This window comes from Haemaphysalis longicornis, unplaced genomic scaffold, assembly GCF_048455015.1.
Source record: "Haemaphysalis longicornis isolate Haplotype H1 unplaced genomic scaffold, Haemaphysalis longicornis Haplotype H1 scaffold_8, whole genome shotgun sequence".
Lineage (NCBI taxonomy): Eukaryota > Metazoa > Arthropoda > Arachnida > Ixodida > Ixodidae > Haemaphysalis > Haemaphysalis longicornis.
Genome location: NW_027526445.1, coordinates 122,552,958 through 122,571,939, shown reverse-complemented (window position 1 = coordinate 122,571,939; position 18,982 = coordinate 122,552,958). Strand labels below are relative to the sequence as shown.

Genomic DNA, 18,982 nt, shown 5'->3' with positions numbered 1-18,982 from the left:
AATTAGAGAGTTTTAGCAGACTTTCTGTTGCGTCGCTTACGTAGTTACCGTGATTACCGGTACCCGACTGCGCCTGCGCACGCGGAAGGGCGAGGAGGAAGGGCGAGGAGGCGCACCCCACCGTGACGAATGCACGAGCATGGCGAAGGCCTGCCCGCGGGACAAATCCCCCAACCGCTTCGAATGTGCAAGTGCCCAGACGGGTCCCGGTCAACACGGTAATCACATACAACACGGAGAATACGGACTGCTAAAACTCTCTAATTTTGCATTATCCATCGTACTTCTCCCGTACAATGTTTGTGAAATGTATGTCGCATTGGCTTGTCCAGGGTAGTGATCAATATCAGATATCTGATATTTGCAAGCGTAACTTGCGTACTGTCAGGACTCAGGTATGAGTGCTCCGCTAGATTACGTGAGCGCACGAAGCCGATTTACATCATAGTGTATGGCCGCAACACGACCATCGGAGGAAACGCTGCTTACGGAGACACTGCCACTAAATTTCAGGGCAGCGGAATTGCAATCAGCTGCATGCATATGCCGGCTTCGGGACGCCGCGGCCTGTGACACACACCTGGCGCTCATACAGACCGAATGTCCCGCACTAAGATCGCGTCATAAACGTTAATACTCTCGTAAACACACCACGCTTGCAAACAGAGTGCCTGCTCCACATTATTCTGTATTTCGAACGCGTACAAAACGGGTACAACGCGTACAAAAGCAACAGCGACAGAGGGGAGAGGACCGGAGACTCCCGCGGCTGCTTTCGAAACGGGCCACCAGGGGGATTTCAGTGGCGCCCCTACAGGCCGCGCTCAAAGCGTATACCATCAAGTATGGGAGTGCGGACAAACCCCAGGCCCTCCCCTCAACCCTTCCCCCTTTTACGAGCCGTGGGTGGCTTGCCTGAAAATTCCGGACTCTGGGACCTAGCGCATACTGGTGAGGAGGGCCTGGACTGCCAGCCAAGGCCAGGGCATCCCTAAGGCCCCTAAGGGGCCTTAGGCATCCCGGACTAGGGACGCCCCCCACCGGGCGGGTGCCCTAACAGCAGCACCAGCGCTCGTGAAATAAATATTTATTCCTCCTCCTCCTTATAACTTAGACAAAATGTCATTGCGTGTGCACTATTGTGTGCACGCGCCAGAGCATACATTCGTAGTCACCAGCTGTAAATATTGCGGCTGAGTAAACCAACATCATTTTTTTTCAGAACAATTTTCATGCTTTGTCCACTGCAGTGGGCACAATGTCTTGTGGGTACAGCCACGTATAGATTTGCGAGTATTGTGCGCCATGGCACGTTTGATTCTTGCAGCCTCGTATTCGTTGTTTTCGATGTTTACATTGTTTTAGTAAAGCAGTACATTATAGGATGGAGCGAGCTACTAAAAATAAATTGTTGAGTGCTGCCGAAATTATCGAACTGTTGGACGTCCCGTTGTTGGAGGATCAAGTCAGTGTCCTGGTTGCCGAAAACGTGTCATTTGGCAGTGACTACGAACACCTTGAAAGCGAAGGAGACACCAGTGATGAAGTGTACATACTAGATGAGCGAATGCAAGAGCAAGACCACATACCTTCCTGGAGAGTGCGAGGTGTGCTTGTGGGTGGACGCCAAGGTGACTTTTTTTCTTTTAGCAATGTATATTACCCAAGACCATCCTATAGCATCTTATGTAATCACTGAGACGCAAGCCTACACATCATATGCTCCTCACGAGGCTACCATGTCACCAACTTGCGCGGCTCCCTCGAAGTCGACCACGCTCTTCATTCGCAGCCATTGTCGCAGCGCACAGGGCTGAAGTACCATCAAGTTACACGCCTGCGGTCACACCGTACTCCCCGTTGTGGTGCCTGGCAACCCCCGAGATTCGTCTCCGTGTTCCGGGCATTGGAAAGAAGGCCTACTTGCCACCACTGGCTCTCAGACAGTTTTCCATGCAGTTACTGCACGAACAACACAATGACCGGAAGCATGTGTACACAGATGGTTATGTAACGTCCTCGAGCTGGGCAGGTGCGGTTGTTATACCATCGGAATCAACCAAAATTCGATTCCGCGTTGCCCATGTCACGAGCTGAACGGCTACTGACCTTGCAGGCATCCGTGAAGCTCTTCAATACATTATGAAAGCTGCCCCCCAAAAATGGCCGATTTTTTCGGCTCCAACGGTGCCCTGCAAAGTATGCGAGCAGCCCTGCGCTACGGTCTTTTCCATCAACTGGAGACACAAATTCGAGAATTATATCACCAGGCTGTCGTGAAGGGCCATAACATTTCAGTGGCTACCAAGTCACTGTGTAATAACCGGCGATGTTTTGGCTGATGCAGCTTCCCGGACCGGCCATGACAGTGAAAGCGCCATCTTGCTTCTGCTTTCAAGGACCGATGCCGCGAGAGTGCTTCGTCAGTTCGCGCGTAGGACCTCCGTTAGTCAATGGAATACACTGGACTCTGTGCATCCACGCCTCTGCAACCGGGACCCCTACTCCAGCGCCATCCTCTGTGTGGGCTGTCTCGATCACAGTCTACTTTACTTTGTAGGCTGTGGCTGGTAGTGGCTTTCACAAAAGCCTACTCCTTCCTCATAGGGACGGCCAGTTGTGCCCACTGCGACGCCTGCGAGGTTGAAGAGACAATCGAACATGTGATTTGCCATTTCCCCTAGTATTCATCGGAAAGACGCGCGTTGGCCGCCGAGCTCAGCCGATTGGACAATCCACCGTTCACAGTAGAGGCTATTCTAGGGCTTCGACCTCTACCATCGACTTCGCAGAAGGCAGCAAAAGCCCTTCTGCGTATCATGAAGTACACAGGCTGAGGTGAAAAGCTGTAGTGCTCACAAAGGGACGAATGTGTGTGCGCGTCCCCGCTCCTATCCCCTCTTTTTCGCCTGCCCTCTCTTTAATTCCCTGAACACCCCTTCCCCAGTGCCCAGTAGCAAGCCTGGCTCTTAGCCTGGATAACCTATTTTCTCCTCCCCGTCCATAACTCCGACTATAGTGTGACGCGTTCACAGTTTTGTGTTCAGGCGTACAAGTGTACGGGAAAAAATCTCAACTGCTGAAAGAAATTATCAAAAAATTATCCACTAAACCTAGCCTGCATGTTGTCCACTGTAGTGGACATTCTGTATCTTGTGAAATAAACTTTTGACTTGAACAAAACTTTTCATTTGCTTTTTCTAGAGGCAAAATAATAGAAAACCAAATTAACCGCAGTTTGCACATATAGTTTCTTTTCCTGCAACAAAGCGTTAACAGTCTTCGTAGCATAATTCAATGATGACAATACTCTGTTGTGGTTTTTTTTTTTTTTTTTTTTTTTGTGGGGGAACGGGGTAGAAGGGAGAAGGTGCGGTTAAAATGAGTGGTGGCTGTTAGGAGTGGCTCTGTTAGAGCTGGTCAAAGTTTGTATGAGGGTTATAGTTTACTAGAGGAATTCCTAATAAACTCTTGTATTAGTGTCGCGAGTCAGATACTGACACACAAGTACGAATCGCGGTGCGCCGTTATTCTACGTCCGGTTATCGCATCCTTTTTTTATTTATTTCTGTTCATACTTTATTGTATGCCGGTCAGGCTTTATATCAGGGAGCATACGGCGACCTCCTCGCACCCGCAAAGCCTACCGCAAATCTAATCCGTTCCGATCTCACCTGGCCTCGCAGTACGCAGTTACGAGCAACGCTGAAACCATAGAACCTGTAACGTTGGCCCCGGGGGCGACAAAAGCGGCCGATGTTAATCATCGGGCTTCGTGAACGTAGCAATCGAAATTATTCTCTACTACGTGTCGTCGATAGCATCATTGCAGTGCCCCCAAGGATGCGGTGGTGACGTGACGCACGCTCATATATGCGCGTCGTCGAACCGGATCCCAACCAAACTGAAAACCGGAAACTCACCCCCCCCCCCCCTTTTTTTTTTTTTTTTTTGGAACTCTCAAACAGTAACCGCTATTTTCTGATCCCGCTAATCCCGAACTGGAACTGTGCCGAAAAAATAAATAACGGTTACCGGTTCACAACGAAACGGTTCGACCACCAGCTGTTGACCGTGCACGTGCGATCATTGCCATCGGCGCTTTTCGCTTTCTCGCACCATCAACTTCGTAAGCTGTCACGCACTTTCCCCTTCAGATCAGTGAAAACACTATCAACGCACTCTCCTTGGTGTCAACATGATTGAAAGGAATGCACATATAGGTCAGACCACGGAATGCGGGACACGATGACCGGGGAGTAAAAGGGGGGATAGACCCGTCAGGACGAAGAACTGAGACTAGAAGGAGTGCTGTTCAAACTTTTGGTGATAAAAGCAATATTTTGCCCTCCATGCGTCTGGGCAATAGAGTGATTGACACAAGTTAAAGTTAATAATAATCATGTTTATTTACGTGCCCAGGAACAGCCAAAGGCCCGAGTGCTGGCGCGCGGATAGTTACACAAAAACAAAATACAAGAAACATATTGGAAGTAACAAGCAAGCGTGGAGACACACGCAAATTGAAGTAGTGGAAATGACATAACTAAAACACAGGCGGAGTGAATGGTGGGTACAGGTAAAAAAAAGACAAAAAAGATGGTGGGTACAGGTAAAAAAAGACAAAAAAGACGCCTTTGTGGCTCTTATTTTTGTAGAGATCACACAAAAAGCAGAGCAACAAACTGACAGAAAACGGAAAAAACAATAGCGAGAGTAAAGATAATAATAATAATAATAATAATAATAATAATAATAATAATAATAATAATAATAATAATAATAATAATAATAATCTACAATGACGGCAATAATAACTATTATTCTAAAAATGAGAACTTCATCAATCCTAATACTAATAAAAACGTCGGCTATCGTACTATCATCCTCACCATTATAATCACCATAAGAAACTTCCCACCACCCTCCATAGGGTGAACCAACAAATTCATGACAATCCGCCTCTGACCTTTGCGGAAGCAAGCAATTAAATGAAAAATACGGGATGCGGCGCATTTGAGGTTGCACTATTGAATTAGGCTTCACCGTTCCGAGATACTTCAGATTAAATCCGTTCAATTATTCGATTAAAGCCCCGCTACGAATTGCGCGAAAACCAGTATATTATGTCTGTGGCGAAAACCAACAATTGCCGCGCAAGTCGCAAGCTAGGTGGCGCCACTGCAAATTCTCCCTACCAAGAAGGCCGGGCCCGCGGCGTCCCCCAAATCTGCGTTGGCGTGCCCGGGGCACTGCTCAGGCCCGATCGGAAGATCCTTCAAGGACTTCACGGAATGTAGGGCGAGGTGGACGCTACCTGGAGCTCCGGGGGCTGGCCGTGGACGGAGCGACCACTGGGCTGCCGAGACGCTACCGTTGCCCTGCAGAATTCTGTCTTCCGAGCATTGCTCTACCGTCCGCTGTCCCTCGCACACAGAGCCGTCAGCGCCGACTTCCCCCTGCGTGCCGCAAATCGGCGAACGAGGCGCAAGAATCATGTTTATCATTGAAGGACTGCTCCAGATCGTGGTGTTAATGATGGTAGTGTTTATCGTCATAACACTACTCCCGATCGTGGTGGCGATAATGATGACTGTGGCTACAGCAGTAGCGGTGGTGACGGTAATTGCTTTCCCGGTAATCGTGGCCGTTGCAGTGCTGGTGATTGTTTGGCAGTGTTTGCGATTCCTCTATCATTTCATTATAGCATGACCTGGAGCGGGGCCCTAAATGAGATTAGGGTTATCGCTATAACCGCTATTAAATCTACCCAACATGGATGGCAGACCTTTGAATCATTGTTATCAGTAAGCATATGCAATAATTTGAGAAATAAATGGTGGCGATGTGAGGAGAAATCTGTCATGGACGGAATGTGCCTGACCACAGTTGCGGAGTCGCTGAAACAACGCAATAGTGAGCTCGTCACCCGCTGCAGCGGTGACATAATAGTGACGGTGACATAATAGCAATAAATTTTGGCGCCCCACCGGACGCAATGCCTTGGCGGCTGCAAAAGTGTGTCAGCTGCAGGGCTGCCAGGTCTGGCAAGTTGTCGCCAAACTGGCGACTTTTCGAGACTCGAGGCGACTTGGCTACTTTCTGGCTCCTTTTAGCATTGGTGATTTTATATATTTCCGTGCCCTTCTGATACCCCACTTTCCACAAAAGCGGCTTTATGTGAGGTTTAAGTACGTTTCAGCCGTTGAGAGAAACTGAACAAACACAATAGAACTAACTTTTAGGGAAATGACGATTATCTGCCAAAGTTTAGGACAGGTCCCAACAAATCAGCCACTCAAACACACCACAGTACAGTTCTGCTTACCACCACACATAGAAATTTCCCTCGCTATTTTTAATGTCGTGCACCTAATGCTGTAAGAATAGCCTCAAGGCCTTCAAGCAGCCCTATCGGTTTAAAGAGTAGTGCTTCAGTAGTTTACGGGAGCTTGACATGGCGTGCAAAGTCGTGGTAAGTATATGTGGCGACCTATACTAGGCACAGAAATGTAAACAGGCAGCCAAAGCGATAAAACATGGTGAGGAGGAAACGCCCGTTCCAAGTCATTCGTATTCTTTAAATGCTTCACCTAAACCTGCATATGAGGCAAGTTTGTTTTTTGTTTTTGTTTTTTTTTAATGAGCTAAATCCACCTAAAGCAAACTTGAGAAAAAATCGAAAGTGTTACCGGACCTAAATCCAACGCTGTCAAAGCTATTAAATGACATCTTTTACATGTCCGCTAGGGGAATTTTATGGCCACAAGTCATTTAAAAATTAGCGATAAATTTGAGCAAGGTTAGGATGATAAGTTCGGAATCGTCTTGTACTGAATTCAAACATTCAAGTTGCGGCGGCATTTTTATGAAACATTTATTGCAATTGACTGTCAATGATGGTACGGTGGAGTTTTCGCGGAAAAGTCATTAAACATAAGCAACAGCGCTTCAAGAACAGTAGAACTATGCATGAAGAGCCGGCGAGTCCTCTTGGCAGCATTAGCAGCTCTTTTCGAATTGCTCCGTAGGGTCATTTTCTTGGGAACACCTGAAGGCACTCTCGAAGTAAGCAAGCTCTCTCTTGCCCTGCCATTAATTTTCAAAACGCTTCTCAGGAAGGCTGCCCATATCTTTTTCTTCACATTAATGAAGTGGCTCGTACCAGGAGAGACAGTGAGGGGGGATTTGCCATGGCTTGTAAGCGGCGGCTAATTATTGAGTACTAAATGGTGAATATGGGAGTAAAAATAATAATATTAACTATATTTACTCCGCAGTGACTGGGGAGACGAGAGTAAATTATTGTTTTACATCTCTCAGTTTCATTTCGTTTACTTCTTGTTCTGTTCACTTTGTCGTTGACGACTGGGGGCAGATCTTTCGCCGATCTCTTAACTGCTGTCTGAATTCATAAGCCAACTCCCAAAAGCAAAAAAAAAAAAAGAAACAACCTATGGAAACACACACTAAACAGTCCGAGCAGTCACGTCAAAAGCGAAATCCCATTGAGCAAATGGGTTTGGCTTATTTTAGATGCGAAGCATCTCATGCTCGGGGCTGCTGTGTCCCTCCCTCCCTTGTTGTCGTTGTCCGCCGTCCTCACTCTACTCTACTGTCGTCCGCCACGCCGTCCGCCCACTTCCGCCGTCCGCCCCCTTCTTGCTCGATTCCTGGCCAATCCCCCGCGTGGGTATGCGCCATGAGACGTGGAACAACACCACTATCCTCAATACCGAGGTTCTTTTACAAACCCTGGTTGCCCGGTGTGCCACCGCAGCGACGCGATTGCCGACCTTCACCACTTGCTGTGGTCCTGCCTCGCCTTGAGGCCGACGAGACTGCGGCACCTTGCGGCGACGGGCCTCCGCGCAGACGACGCCTCCGCATACGCCGCATGGATATATGGGCGCCATCATCGTTCACTCCTTGACTTCATCCGCGAAGCGAACATTTTCATTTTCATCTAATCACCATCACCTCATAAACCCATATATATGCCCTGTGGCAAAATAAACGTTCTTAAAAAAAACAATAAAGAAAGACGAGAACCTGGAGGTGTTGGATCAGGTAACGCAGGTGTCGGTCTCTTCGCTGTCTCTACATTTCTCTACATTTCTTTGTCTCTGCATGGGGGCTCACATTACGTTCCCATTCGTGCTGCGATAAATGAAGCAACATAACGGCAACACAATGAAACCTACACGGAACCGTCATGATGCTTCGCAACCTCCTTACAGTTCCCCACGGGAAGATGGTGTAATTTTTTTTATCCATGTCACATCAGGATCTGGCTCACGGACACGTTTGCTGGTCGTTATCTCACCAATTTTCTTGCCACATTTGTTAAGGGAAAGTTGCCGAGTTTTTCGTGTTACTGCAGTTTTATCTGAATCAGTTCCGGTTTGTCGATTTGGCTCATTTAAAAAACGAACACCATATTTTAACTTCTTTGTAGTAGCCAACCACTGTCGTTTTCCCGCACAACAGCGAACAAATGAAATTTGTGATACTGTTTTCTACGTCACAGAATTTATGCTTTTTTTTTCTGCGAAGGTAATTAAAAAGTACTTACTAGCATCGCCTTTCGAAAAATGGCGACCTTTCCGGCTCTTTTTCAAACATTCACACAAAGGAGGCGACTTTTTTGGCTACTTCCGGAGATTTCCTGCGACTTTTTCTCCTGGGTACCTGTTGCAACCCTGTCCAGCTGCGAGGGGGGGTGGGGGGGAATAAGATTGTGGTGTCTGTGACACCCCATGCATCCGCGCGAGTAAAAATCTTTTCGCTGGCGGTGCAGTCAACGACAGAGGTCAACGACAGAGTCAATGGCCCGCTTCATACCCAGCGGTCCACGCAGCATTTCGAGTATCGGCGTAAACTACTGATGTAACTGGGATGACCGCATATGAGTTTCCTCCAAGTATTGCCGGTGTCCCTTGCACCACGAACACGCCGTTCCTCAATTGGGCATTGCTCGCTCCTCCAAATATAAAGTCAGCACCCCCACCCCTCTTGCGCATATCGGAAATAGGTGGGATTCTGCCGGCTGACCCCATGAATGACCTTGGTATTATGCGGGACATTTGTGAAGGTTTCCGTGTCCCTTGCGGAACGCGAAACAGCAGTCATCAATCCGGACGGCTCGTCACCCTAAATGCGCAGCAATGTTGCATTGGTACGCACCTGCTGGTAGCGCGAGCAGAGTGCAAGGCTGAACAAACGGAATTCCACATTCTCAGCAGCCTGCAGGAAAAAATGAAACACGATTCTCTCCTCCCCTCGCTTCGACTGTGTATAGGCACGTCGCGCTGATGTTTTCCTCGCAAGCAGCAGCACCGTTTCCTATATCCTGGTAGTTTAAAGCGTCATTTCTGTTGTGACAGATGCCACGCTCATCCCGGCCTCGGTTAGTAGCGCTCAATTTGCGTAAGTGTCGGCGCTCTGGCCGAGTGCCAACAGTCATGATTATCCCAAGTAAAGCCACGGGCGGCCACACAAAGAGGCCATCTATGGGGTAACGTCGATGAAAAGACGCTACTCGTTGATACTGTAGCCGACTAACGCCTCATTCCAAAACAAGAAATATGTTGATTCCTCTGCCATAGGAAATCGGCAAAACACGAAAGTGAAATATGCAGCGAAATCTCCAGGGAAATGAGCAGAATTTGTTGGTCGGAGGCTGTCTTGTGGGTGCGCTTGGCGAGCGACGTCCTGCTGGCGGGTCGCTTCGGCAAAGGTGTACCGGCGTCATTTCCGTGACGGATATGACGTCAGAGAAATCTTGGTGTATCCCGGCATAAAACACTCTCGCTTTAAAATATAAAACCTGAAAACGAACAACCCTAAGTATAACGTACTCTTTAGTACTAAAGGTTGCTTTCCCGCAAGAAGACCCTGTGCGCAGGGGTGCACCCTTTACAGGCCGCTTGCTTCGTTCTACTGGCGTTACTTCAGTGACGGATATGACATCAGTGAAATCTGTGTATCCCGGAATAAAACACTTTCGTGTTAAAGAAATTAAGCTACATGCACAGCGAGGGCTTCGCTTCTGGCATCCTTGGTGCCAAAGGTAGTATAAGAGGGCTTCCAGTCCGTCGATTGCTCTTACAGGCTGTAGATGGTCAAGTCACGGCACCAGGCCTACAAAGAAGGTCCCATTCACCACGAGTCGTTGGAGCTGCCCTGGCTATCACTCTCGGACCTTAGATTCAGTATTACCATACCCCACAAAGTGGCTGAGAACGCAGTCGCCTAGATAGCTTAACCGGTGGAGCATCGGAGGTGTACACAACGATTCGGATCCCCGCTCTGAATGCATTTTTCTGCGCTCTTTCCTAGCATTAAAAATAGTGAACTTCGTTCCGAAACAAATTAGTCATACTGCTCCCCTGTGCTTTCATCGGCTTTCCAGACTTCTGGCTTTTCTTTGCGGTTAGGTAGTTTGTATAGTCACTGAAAAGAAGAGTATACAGCTGATGTGTTCTTCCGGGGATGATTTATAACCCAGAAACTTGATGACATATTGCGGACCTTGAAAGAAAACTTACTTCGGCTCAACAGCAGCTAAACCCTTATCAACATCGCCTTGACGAACACGAAGTCGTCGTCGTCACCCGTAAGAAGGAGGAACGTAAGTCTTTTGAAGACTGAAATGCTGTCAAGAAATATTGCAAATCTGCGTGGCGTCGTCGTGGTGTTGTATTTTATAAAGCGGCCACCAACTCCGCCGCCTGGTTTAAGCTGACGCTCTAGACGTCGGCTGTATAATACACAGCAACAAAGCGACGGAGTAGACCCAACTAAAACATCAATCGACGAATAACACTGCAACAAAATTATTGCAGTGTCCTTTTAATTCTCACGGTCTGGAGTACAGCTTTGTTCGTTGGCGATCACCCCGGAACATTGCTGCGATCGTTTTCCCGCGTGGAGATTGAGGGGGGGAGGGGGGGGAGAAAAGATCTGATTATTAAGACTACAGCCTGATATGCCTCATTGTAAGGTTGAACTTGAATGACCCTGGAGTCAACACGAACGGTACCAAAACGCTGAGGAAGGCCGGGAAGGAGCCGAAGCATGTCAGCCGTGTATCATCATCACCATCACCAGCCTACCTACATCCACTGCAGGGCAAAGGCTTCCCCCATGGACCTCCAATTATCCCGGTCCTGTGCTAACTGCGACCAATTTATCCCCGCAAACTTCTTGATCTCATCTGCCCATCTAACCTTCTGCCGCCCCCTGCCACGCTTGCCTTCTCTAGGGATCTACTCTGTCGCCCTTAATGACCAACGGTTATCTTGCCTTCGCATTACATGCCCTGCCCACGTTCATTTCTTCTTAATTTCTACTAATATTTCGTTTACACGCGTTTGATCCCTGAACCACTGCGCTCTTTTCTTGTCCCTTAATACAGTCGTGTATAAGAAATAATCAATGATTACCGAGTTATTGATTATTGATTGATACTAATGACTAGTAAAGAGGGGTTAAAGATTGTTAATTATGGATTAAGGCGTATTAAAGACGGAAAAATATCGTGGTTGCAGTGCCGATCGGTCGACGTGAATATGAAAGGTACCCGTCACAATAAGTACGCCAGGCTTTAGCCCGAGGGAATTTTAGCCGTTACAGGAGAACCGACAAGAGCCTGCAGTAACTGACGGAGTGCTCTTCTCCGCAACGCGTGCTTGATACCATCTTCTTACGGATGCTCTATTCCTGTCTCTGTCTTGCCAACGTGCGCGCTATCAGACTGCCGCGCTGCCCCGTGTCAAGGCCGTGCCCCTGGAGCAGCTGATCCTGCATGACGTGCTGGGCAACAGCCTGCGCTCGTCGCTCAGCATCGCCTACTGCTTCTTCTTCCTATGCGCATTCGCCTGCATCTCCAGGTGAGTTAGCCATCACTCGCCAGGCTAATATGGCCTCGCAGAATAAGTGTATAGGTGAAATATACTGCTAGGTGTGTGCGCTGAACGGGATACGATGCGATGCGGTAAAATGTGATGTAAAGCAATGTTTTGCGTGCACGTTCGTGCGTAAAAATAAGGCAGCTTTTAAATGCGCTCTTGCCTGCGTGTCCGTCCTAAGCAGTCCTTTTGAACGCAGGAACTACGTTCGGAGTTTTACCAATTACAATTGAGTCACTGCGCAAATTGAACAGTCTGCCTCGATTGCTCCGGATTGTATGCAAATATTTTGCTAGAAAACTGTGCCAAGCAAGTACACATAGCAAGCACATAAACTGTACACATGGCAAGTAGTTTATTGAGAGCGCAAGTGATTTTTCAGACGCTATGCCCTTTCAATGTACTTCTTCTAACCTCGTGGTTCATTAAGACAACCATTGTACCTTTTAGTCACTCCGAAGGGTGCAGTAGCCAGCTCCTCTAATTAGGCTGAAGCCTAACTCTCCAATAAATAATTCTCTCTCTCTCTCTCTCTCTCTCTCTCTCTCTCTCACTGACCGCAGCGGTTACCTGGGCCACTTCTCGCCGGGCTCTGTACTGTTCTCGTGCCTGGCAGCGGTATACCTGGGAATCAAGCTGGAAGAACCGAAGCGGTACGTTGCTGCTTCTTCGTTGGCCGCTGTGCGCCTTGTAGCGCGGACCTTGTCGCCCATCATCTTCTACTCTGTATGTGCGTGACAGAGACTTTTCTCCTGCCCCGCCGCAGTGTCCAGGCGCTCCTGCTGTCAATGCTGCGGCTGGTGAGTTCGCGGATTGTGTGTTATTACGTTTCGACCAAGCTTTGCATACTAATCATGGTGGTCAGCGCGAACGGAAACAACACACAAAGAAGAGAATAGACGACACAGACGACGAAGAGAATAGACGACACTTTGTGTGTTGTTTCCGTTCGCGCTGACCACCATGAATGCTATACAACTCGCTCAATTTGCTACCTCATTACTTTGCATATATATACTAAGCTTTGCATGGTACAAGTGACGCTTGGCCCACGCAAAGCTCAGCACATACCTGTAACATGCTACGTTACGTGATCCACTGCGGCTTACAGCATTGATAAATATGCATTTATTCGTGTAGATTAGTGGCAGCGTTAATGGATTGGCTTATGTTGGCTGCGAATTTCTTGTGTACGTGTTTATTCGAGGAGGCGCAGGCAATAATGCGTAGGGCCCCTGTAACAAAGCGTGTTGCATGCAGTTTCATTTCAGTGCCTTTTTGTGCGAGGATTGCTACTTCGTTTATTTGGGAAAGAATGGGTGGTAATTCCGTCGCCAGATGATTACGAAATGTCGTTAGGAGTCGTAGAGATTTTTTTTTTGAACTCCTTCTTGTATAATCTTACTTTCTCGTAATACTGCGCGATGTGGTAATTCCATTTTTTTTTATTTTCTTTAAATCTTCTGGATGACGCAGGGTTCTTTCTGTATGATATGTGTACTGAGCTGTCCATTTCCCGGGACAAATCAAACAGGTGGTGGGCTTCACTGTGTATTTTATCGCACTGAATGTGGTTTTCAGGCAAAGGCTGTTCTCGGCGTAAGGAATGTTTAGCAAATTTGCCCTGTTCACCGGAAAGTATTTCTCACTGTGTGCTTTCGGGTGTTAAATGAGCAAGTTTGGTATCGGCAGCACACGGCGAAACTGGCAGCAGCCATTCGGTAAAGATAGCGGATTCGCGAAAAAATTCGTGAAGTCTAGAATACCCTCCTGGGATGAGACACTCACATTGACGCTTTGTCCCGCGTTTCCTCCATTAAACTAAACGACCTAGTAACAGACCCGGCACAACTGTTGCCACGAATTAATAAACACTGCCCTTATATTCCTTGTTACGAGGTGGCAGGAGAAATAAAACTAACCGTGGTTGATGGTGAAGTGATATATATATATATATATATATATATATATATATATATATATATATATATATATATATATACATATATATATATATATATATATATATATATATATATATATATATATATATATATATATATATATATATATATATATATATATATATATATATATATATATATATATATATATATATATATATATATATACGGGATGGTGGCCGTGTCATAGCTCCCGCGTATAGTTTACGCGCCACAAACAGTCTCTTCTTCCTCATACGTTAGAACCACAGCCCCATGCATTCTCCTCGACTCTCTTCGTCGTCTCCTCGTGACAATGCGCAACTGCGTTTCCCGTCGTTGCAGGCTGCCGAGGTGGCGTTTGCGATCCTGGAACACAGCGGAGTTGTGCCCAGGGGCCTTCATCGCGCCCAGGTGGGAGATGATACCGCACGACCTCGACAAAATGCGTGTCGGAATTAGGGCGATCCATCTGAACGGCCGTGCCGGCTGAACGGAACGGCAGCACAACTTAGTCGGCCGCGCTTGAACTATCCGCGCGCGCGCAGTTGTGTCGCCGCCCCGCTTACCTTAGTAAAGCCAGAGTCCTTCAATGCCTCTCTCTCTCTCTCTCTCTCTCTCTCTCTCTCTCTCTCTCTCTCTCTCTCTCTCTCTCTCTCTCTCTCTCTCTCTCTCTCTCTCTCTCTCTCTCTCTCTCTCTCTCTCTCTCTCTCTCTCTCTCTCTCTCTCTCTCTCTCTCTCTCAAACGCACACACTCAAACGCACAAGAAACGCAGAAGCATTCAAGGACTCGGGTTAAGCCAAAGCCCTAACAAGTAAAGTGTGTCTCTGTGTCCCTGTTTTGCAGCTCGGCCAATATATGAAGCGATTATGTTGGTCGAATTTTTGCTCATATGAAATATGACTGGGCCACTGTAACACGTGCACAATGTTTTCAACACGAAGCAATACGCACGCGTACTGTAGCAGCAGTCCTTCCGCCTTACAGCCCGCACTCCGCAGTAATATCTTTAAAACACTCAGGGTGGTTTGTACTTTGGTTCTTCAGAACTTCAACGCTTGAGATCTCTTTGCACGATGAGATACGTTTACCTCTTTCTGGGTCCATTTAAAAAATAATGGCTTAGGGGCTTTGGTAGCCATTCCCCTGGATTAATACCAGGTGTATGATAACGCGTTAAGAAAGCTGACCGGATCAATAAAATTATTTTTGCTAAACATGCACGTTTCAAAAGTTTTTGACCTGATGCCAAGACAACTGAACTGGTATTGCATTCCGCTGTGTTCTGGTTCGTTCACTAAAAACTCAATATGTCGATACCATACAATACGAGCCAGAAATCCATTAAGCTGTTGCTATGAGAAAATACAGCAGGTATTAGAGTATGCCGTGCACGCCTTGCACTGAAGGTGTTGCTGCAGCAGGTTCGTGGACCGTGGGAACGGCGAAGTTACGGCGTGATGTCGCAAGTCACCGGTGCGGTGGTTTTTGGTAGTCAGCGCGTGGGCTCGATGCTCGGCGATCGGAGAGAAAGTACAAGCGACGGCTGTCGGCATTTCATTACCTAGAGATCTTTACACCCCTCAATATTTCATAAGGTCAAAGACAAGTCATTTTTTTTTTACTGTTTCGCGCATGCGTAGTAAGGAGTTGCTCTCATGGGGCAAAGTTAAATATGCATACTTACGCGAAATAGGTCTACGAGCGGGCGAGATTCCTTGAAAATCTCGGTGCCCTATAACGCTCAGCAAAGCATGTTGTTGTGCTAGTTGGTTCATATTCATACTTAAAACTGCGCATTCGTACGGGACAAGAAAAAGAAGACAAAGCCGTCCTGTGTCTTCTTTTTCTTGTCCCGTCCGAATGCGCTGTTTTAAGTATGCCCTATAACGCAACAAGCAGTACAGTTAAACCTGGATATAACGAAGTTGACAAAAAGTCGCAATTTTTTGTTACGTGCAGCTTGTCGTTCTTGCAGGTTTCGAGTTAAGGCTCGCGTGAATGAAGTAGGAAAAAAAAAAACCAAAACGCTAGACATCAGTGACGGTGAACTCACCCTTGAAAGATTTATTTGACAGTGTAAAACAGTGGGATTTTTGCCTGCTGCTTCCCCCACGAGCTTATTCACTACACGGCTTTCCAAATAAGCAAGGTCACTTACCCTTGTAACTTAAGACGCTTAAGGCAAACGTAGCTTAAGACACTTTTCGGTGCCTTAACGCGTTTCATGGACCAAACTTATGCTTGAAGTACACCTTTTCGCGAACTTGATTATCTTTTGCGCACTCAAAATCGGTGAGAGGGTTTTACCTGGGATACTGTATACCGTGCGGTGACGGTCTTCGTTCTCACCGACGGAGACGGCATTTAAAATCGCAAGCTTGTCTTCAAAAGAGAGAAGTTTTCGTTTTCAGGCAGCAAAACTCAACACCGACGAGTCGACACCACAGATAGCAGTGGAGACGGGTGACTTCACGCCCTCTGGCTCCTAATCGACAACGCACTCTCACGTGGAAAGCACGGTAGTTTGCGGTGCGGCCGAAATTCTCTAGATTAGTGCATTTCTCCAGCCGATTTCTTCAGGAAAAGTGCGACAAACAATGACTCATCAGCGTAGCGGATTCGTTATACATCAAGGTTAACCGTACGTCTTCGTTAAATAGAGGTCGCAAACACATGGGCTTCAATGTGGCTGGCAATGGGGAACTAAAAAACTTCGTTAAATCCAGGAATTCGTTATATAGAGGTTCTTGACATCTAGGTTTAACTGTATACCAGATTTTTCGCGACCCCCTTGTGCCGTTGTCAGAACACTGCTTCTTTTTTCGCCCGGTTGATGTAAATTAGAAGACAAGCAGTTCAGCTCGTGGCATTGGAATGATGCGATGCCCTGCTGCGCGGGTCTCTGTCTCCTACATATTAAGTCCTAATTTTCTGTTGCTTCCATCTCCCAGGTACCACTGTTCGCCCTGAGCCTAGCAGGAGTCATTGCGTTAGCAAGGTACGTGAGTGGGTTTCTTTCGTGATTTCTTTCGTGCCTCAAGATATGTGGTATACTGACACAGCACGAACAAAGAAGGACCCACAGTATCGCGAAATGCAAATTTCTTTCTGTTTGATAAGCCTTCTTTGTCTGTTTTTTTCGTTGTTGTTGTTGTTGTTGGTGGTGGTGGTGGTGGTGGTTACACTGGTTACATCCCATGGGTAACCAGTGGACATAACATCACAAGAAAGATTTTTTTAACTGTGAACATTAGGCCGGACCTGAATTTATGCGCACTTTATTCATGCGCCGAAACATAACTCATTGGTAGTTTTACATTTGTTACGAATTTATTTACCAGCCAAAATATGCCGTCAGGTTTGTGAACGTCCCCTTCACGCCCGTGAGCAAAAATTTTGCGAATTATGCGACGTGCTAAGTGGGCCTGACCCTTCAGTTTGTCGGGAAGATGCAAGGACGTATTCCTACACGAACGAAACTTTAAGTTCGGGGCCGTCCGCACAGCCGTCGCGGATCAAAATGAGTCCCGTACTAGGCTAAATAGCAGCTCACCCGTTTCTATTTCGTTACTTCGATTGCGCATAGTCTTCGTTCCGGCTTATGACCGCTTGCCGTCGTTCGGTGTCCGGTGTTCCGTGGCCAATTGCTATGCGCCATTCCGCCCCTGGTAGCTTTGCAGATAGAAGGGAAAGTAGAGATGGGGGGGTTCGTCAGTCCTGAGTTAGTTGCGTGTAGCCAACGCAGGCAAAGCTGCCGCCTCGCCCGTAGCAGTCAAAGAGCGGCCAAGCCTTCAGCGCTGTGCCTGCCTTCAATTGGCGTGCTGGTTCCCAACAACGTCAACAGGTTGGCGCGAAGTAGGACGCGTCTAAGCTAGTTGGTGTGTGTGTAGAAGCGGGGAAATGGACCTTTGACGTTTCCATAGCTAAAGAAGGCAGAGCTGTGGAAATAAAGTTGCCGTGACAAATGCGTGCAATCGATGTTTACGTCAGCGATGATGTAGACACAAGCGTGGATAACGGAGACTTAGACACACCTTGACGCGGATTTCTCGTGGCCACCGGGAATCCCAATTCGAGTGCCGCCACTTGCGAAAAAAAGCTAGCGCATGCCGTAAGGCGTGCTCTATCACGGGCTATAAATCAAGGAACCGTTAGCGTTGCAGATACCAGCTGTGCGAATAAATGCGTATAGCTTTGATACTGGGCTCGTTTAGCAACATCGATTGGACAGAGATGTCATGCAAGTCATTCCACTGCCTTATAATACCAGCTCTGTGATTCACTTATAATGATTCTATGCAATCGCTACCGTGCGTATGCTAAGCCGTTGTGCGTAACAGCATTAGGCCATGTTCAGACTGCCGACGCAAAAGCCATTTAGTGATCTATGGACGCAAAAAAACGGCGTTTCACGCAGTTCGGTTGGCTGAGACGTGAAATGACGTCATTCTTCAAAGTTATAACGACAGTTGCGGCAACAGTCTGAAGCCGGCCTTAATATCTGGCTGCTGGTTTTACGCCATCGTATTATCAGTTTGCCGCTTGGCTTGTGTGGTTCCCTGCTTATGACAGATTAGAAGAACAAAATACCACGAATCAAACGCCTAAACCCAGACCAAGCACTGCATTCATATTGACAATCTGCAAACGTGGCGTTCCGCCTTCTTCTGAATGGAGCAGTGAATGACGACGCTGGGCACGCGGCCAGAGCATGCAGTAAAACGTTGTAGGCCAATAAACATGCTTTGCATACCCTAAATAAACAGATGATGAGTGGAAGCTCATAGGCAGCGACCAATAAGCCAAAAAAGACCTGTAATCATCGTACGAATGCGCGCAAAACGCTGAGTGCAGAAGCGCGTTGGAGTTTCCAATTTATATTTGGCAGTCACCCTACTTCTAGCGAAGCTGTTACCTCTTCGCAGTGTATACCAGCCTGCTACACCTACGTCCCCAGTGCGTCCAGTCAAAGCAGAATCACCGTATTGTGCTAACGCTGTTCAACTGTATACCGGTAAACGCATGCAGAGAGGCCGCGATGACCCTTTTTGGCGCTCAGCATTGCGTGGCTCTCTGCCGCTGTTTATGCCCGGGTCTTTTTGCAAACAGAAATCTCGCTTTTC

At 47.4% G+C, this 18,982-nt stretch overlaps 1 protein-coding gene across 1 annotated transcript in view; it reads left to right on the top strand.

Annotated features, from left to right (window-relative positions):
• Positions 1-18,982, top strand: part of LOC144150042 (transmembrane protein 135-like) — a 51,545-nt gene that overhangs the window by 11,184 nt on the left and 21,379 nt on the right. The window contains exons 2-6 of the mRNA XM_077681840.1: positions 11,758-11,894; positions 12,476-12,565; positions 12,679-12,712; positions 14,201-14,269; positions 16,811-16,857. Coding sequence (XP_077537966.1) covers positions 11,758-11,894; positions 12,476-12,565; positions 12,679-12,712; positions 14,201-14,269; positions 16,811-16,857 — 377 coding nt within the window. The remainder of the gene's footprint in view (positions 1-11,757; positions 11,895-12,475; positions 12,566-12,678; positions 12,713-14,200; positions 14,270-16,810; positions 16,858-18,982) is intronic.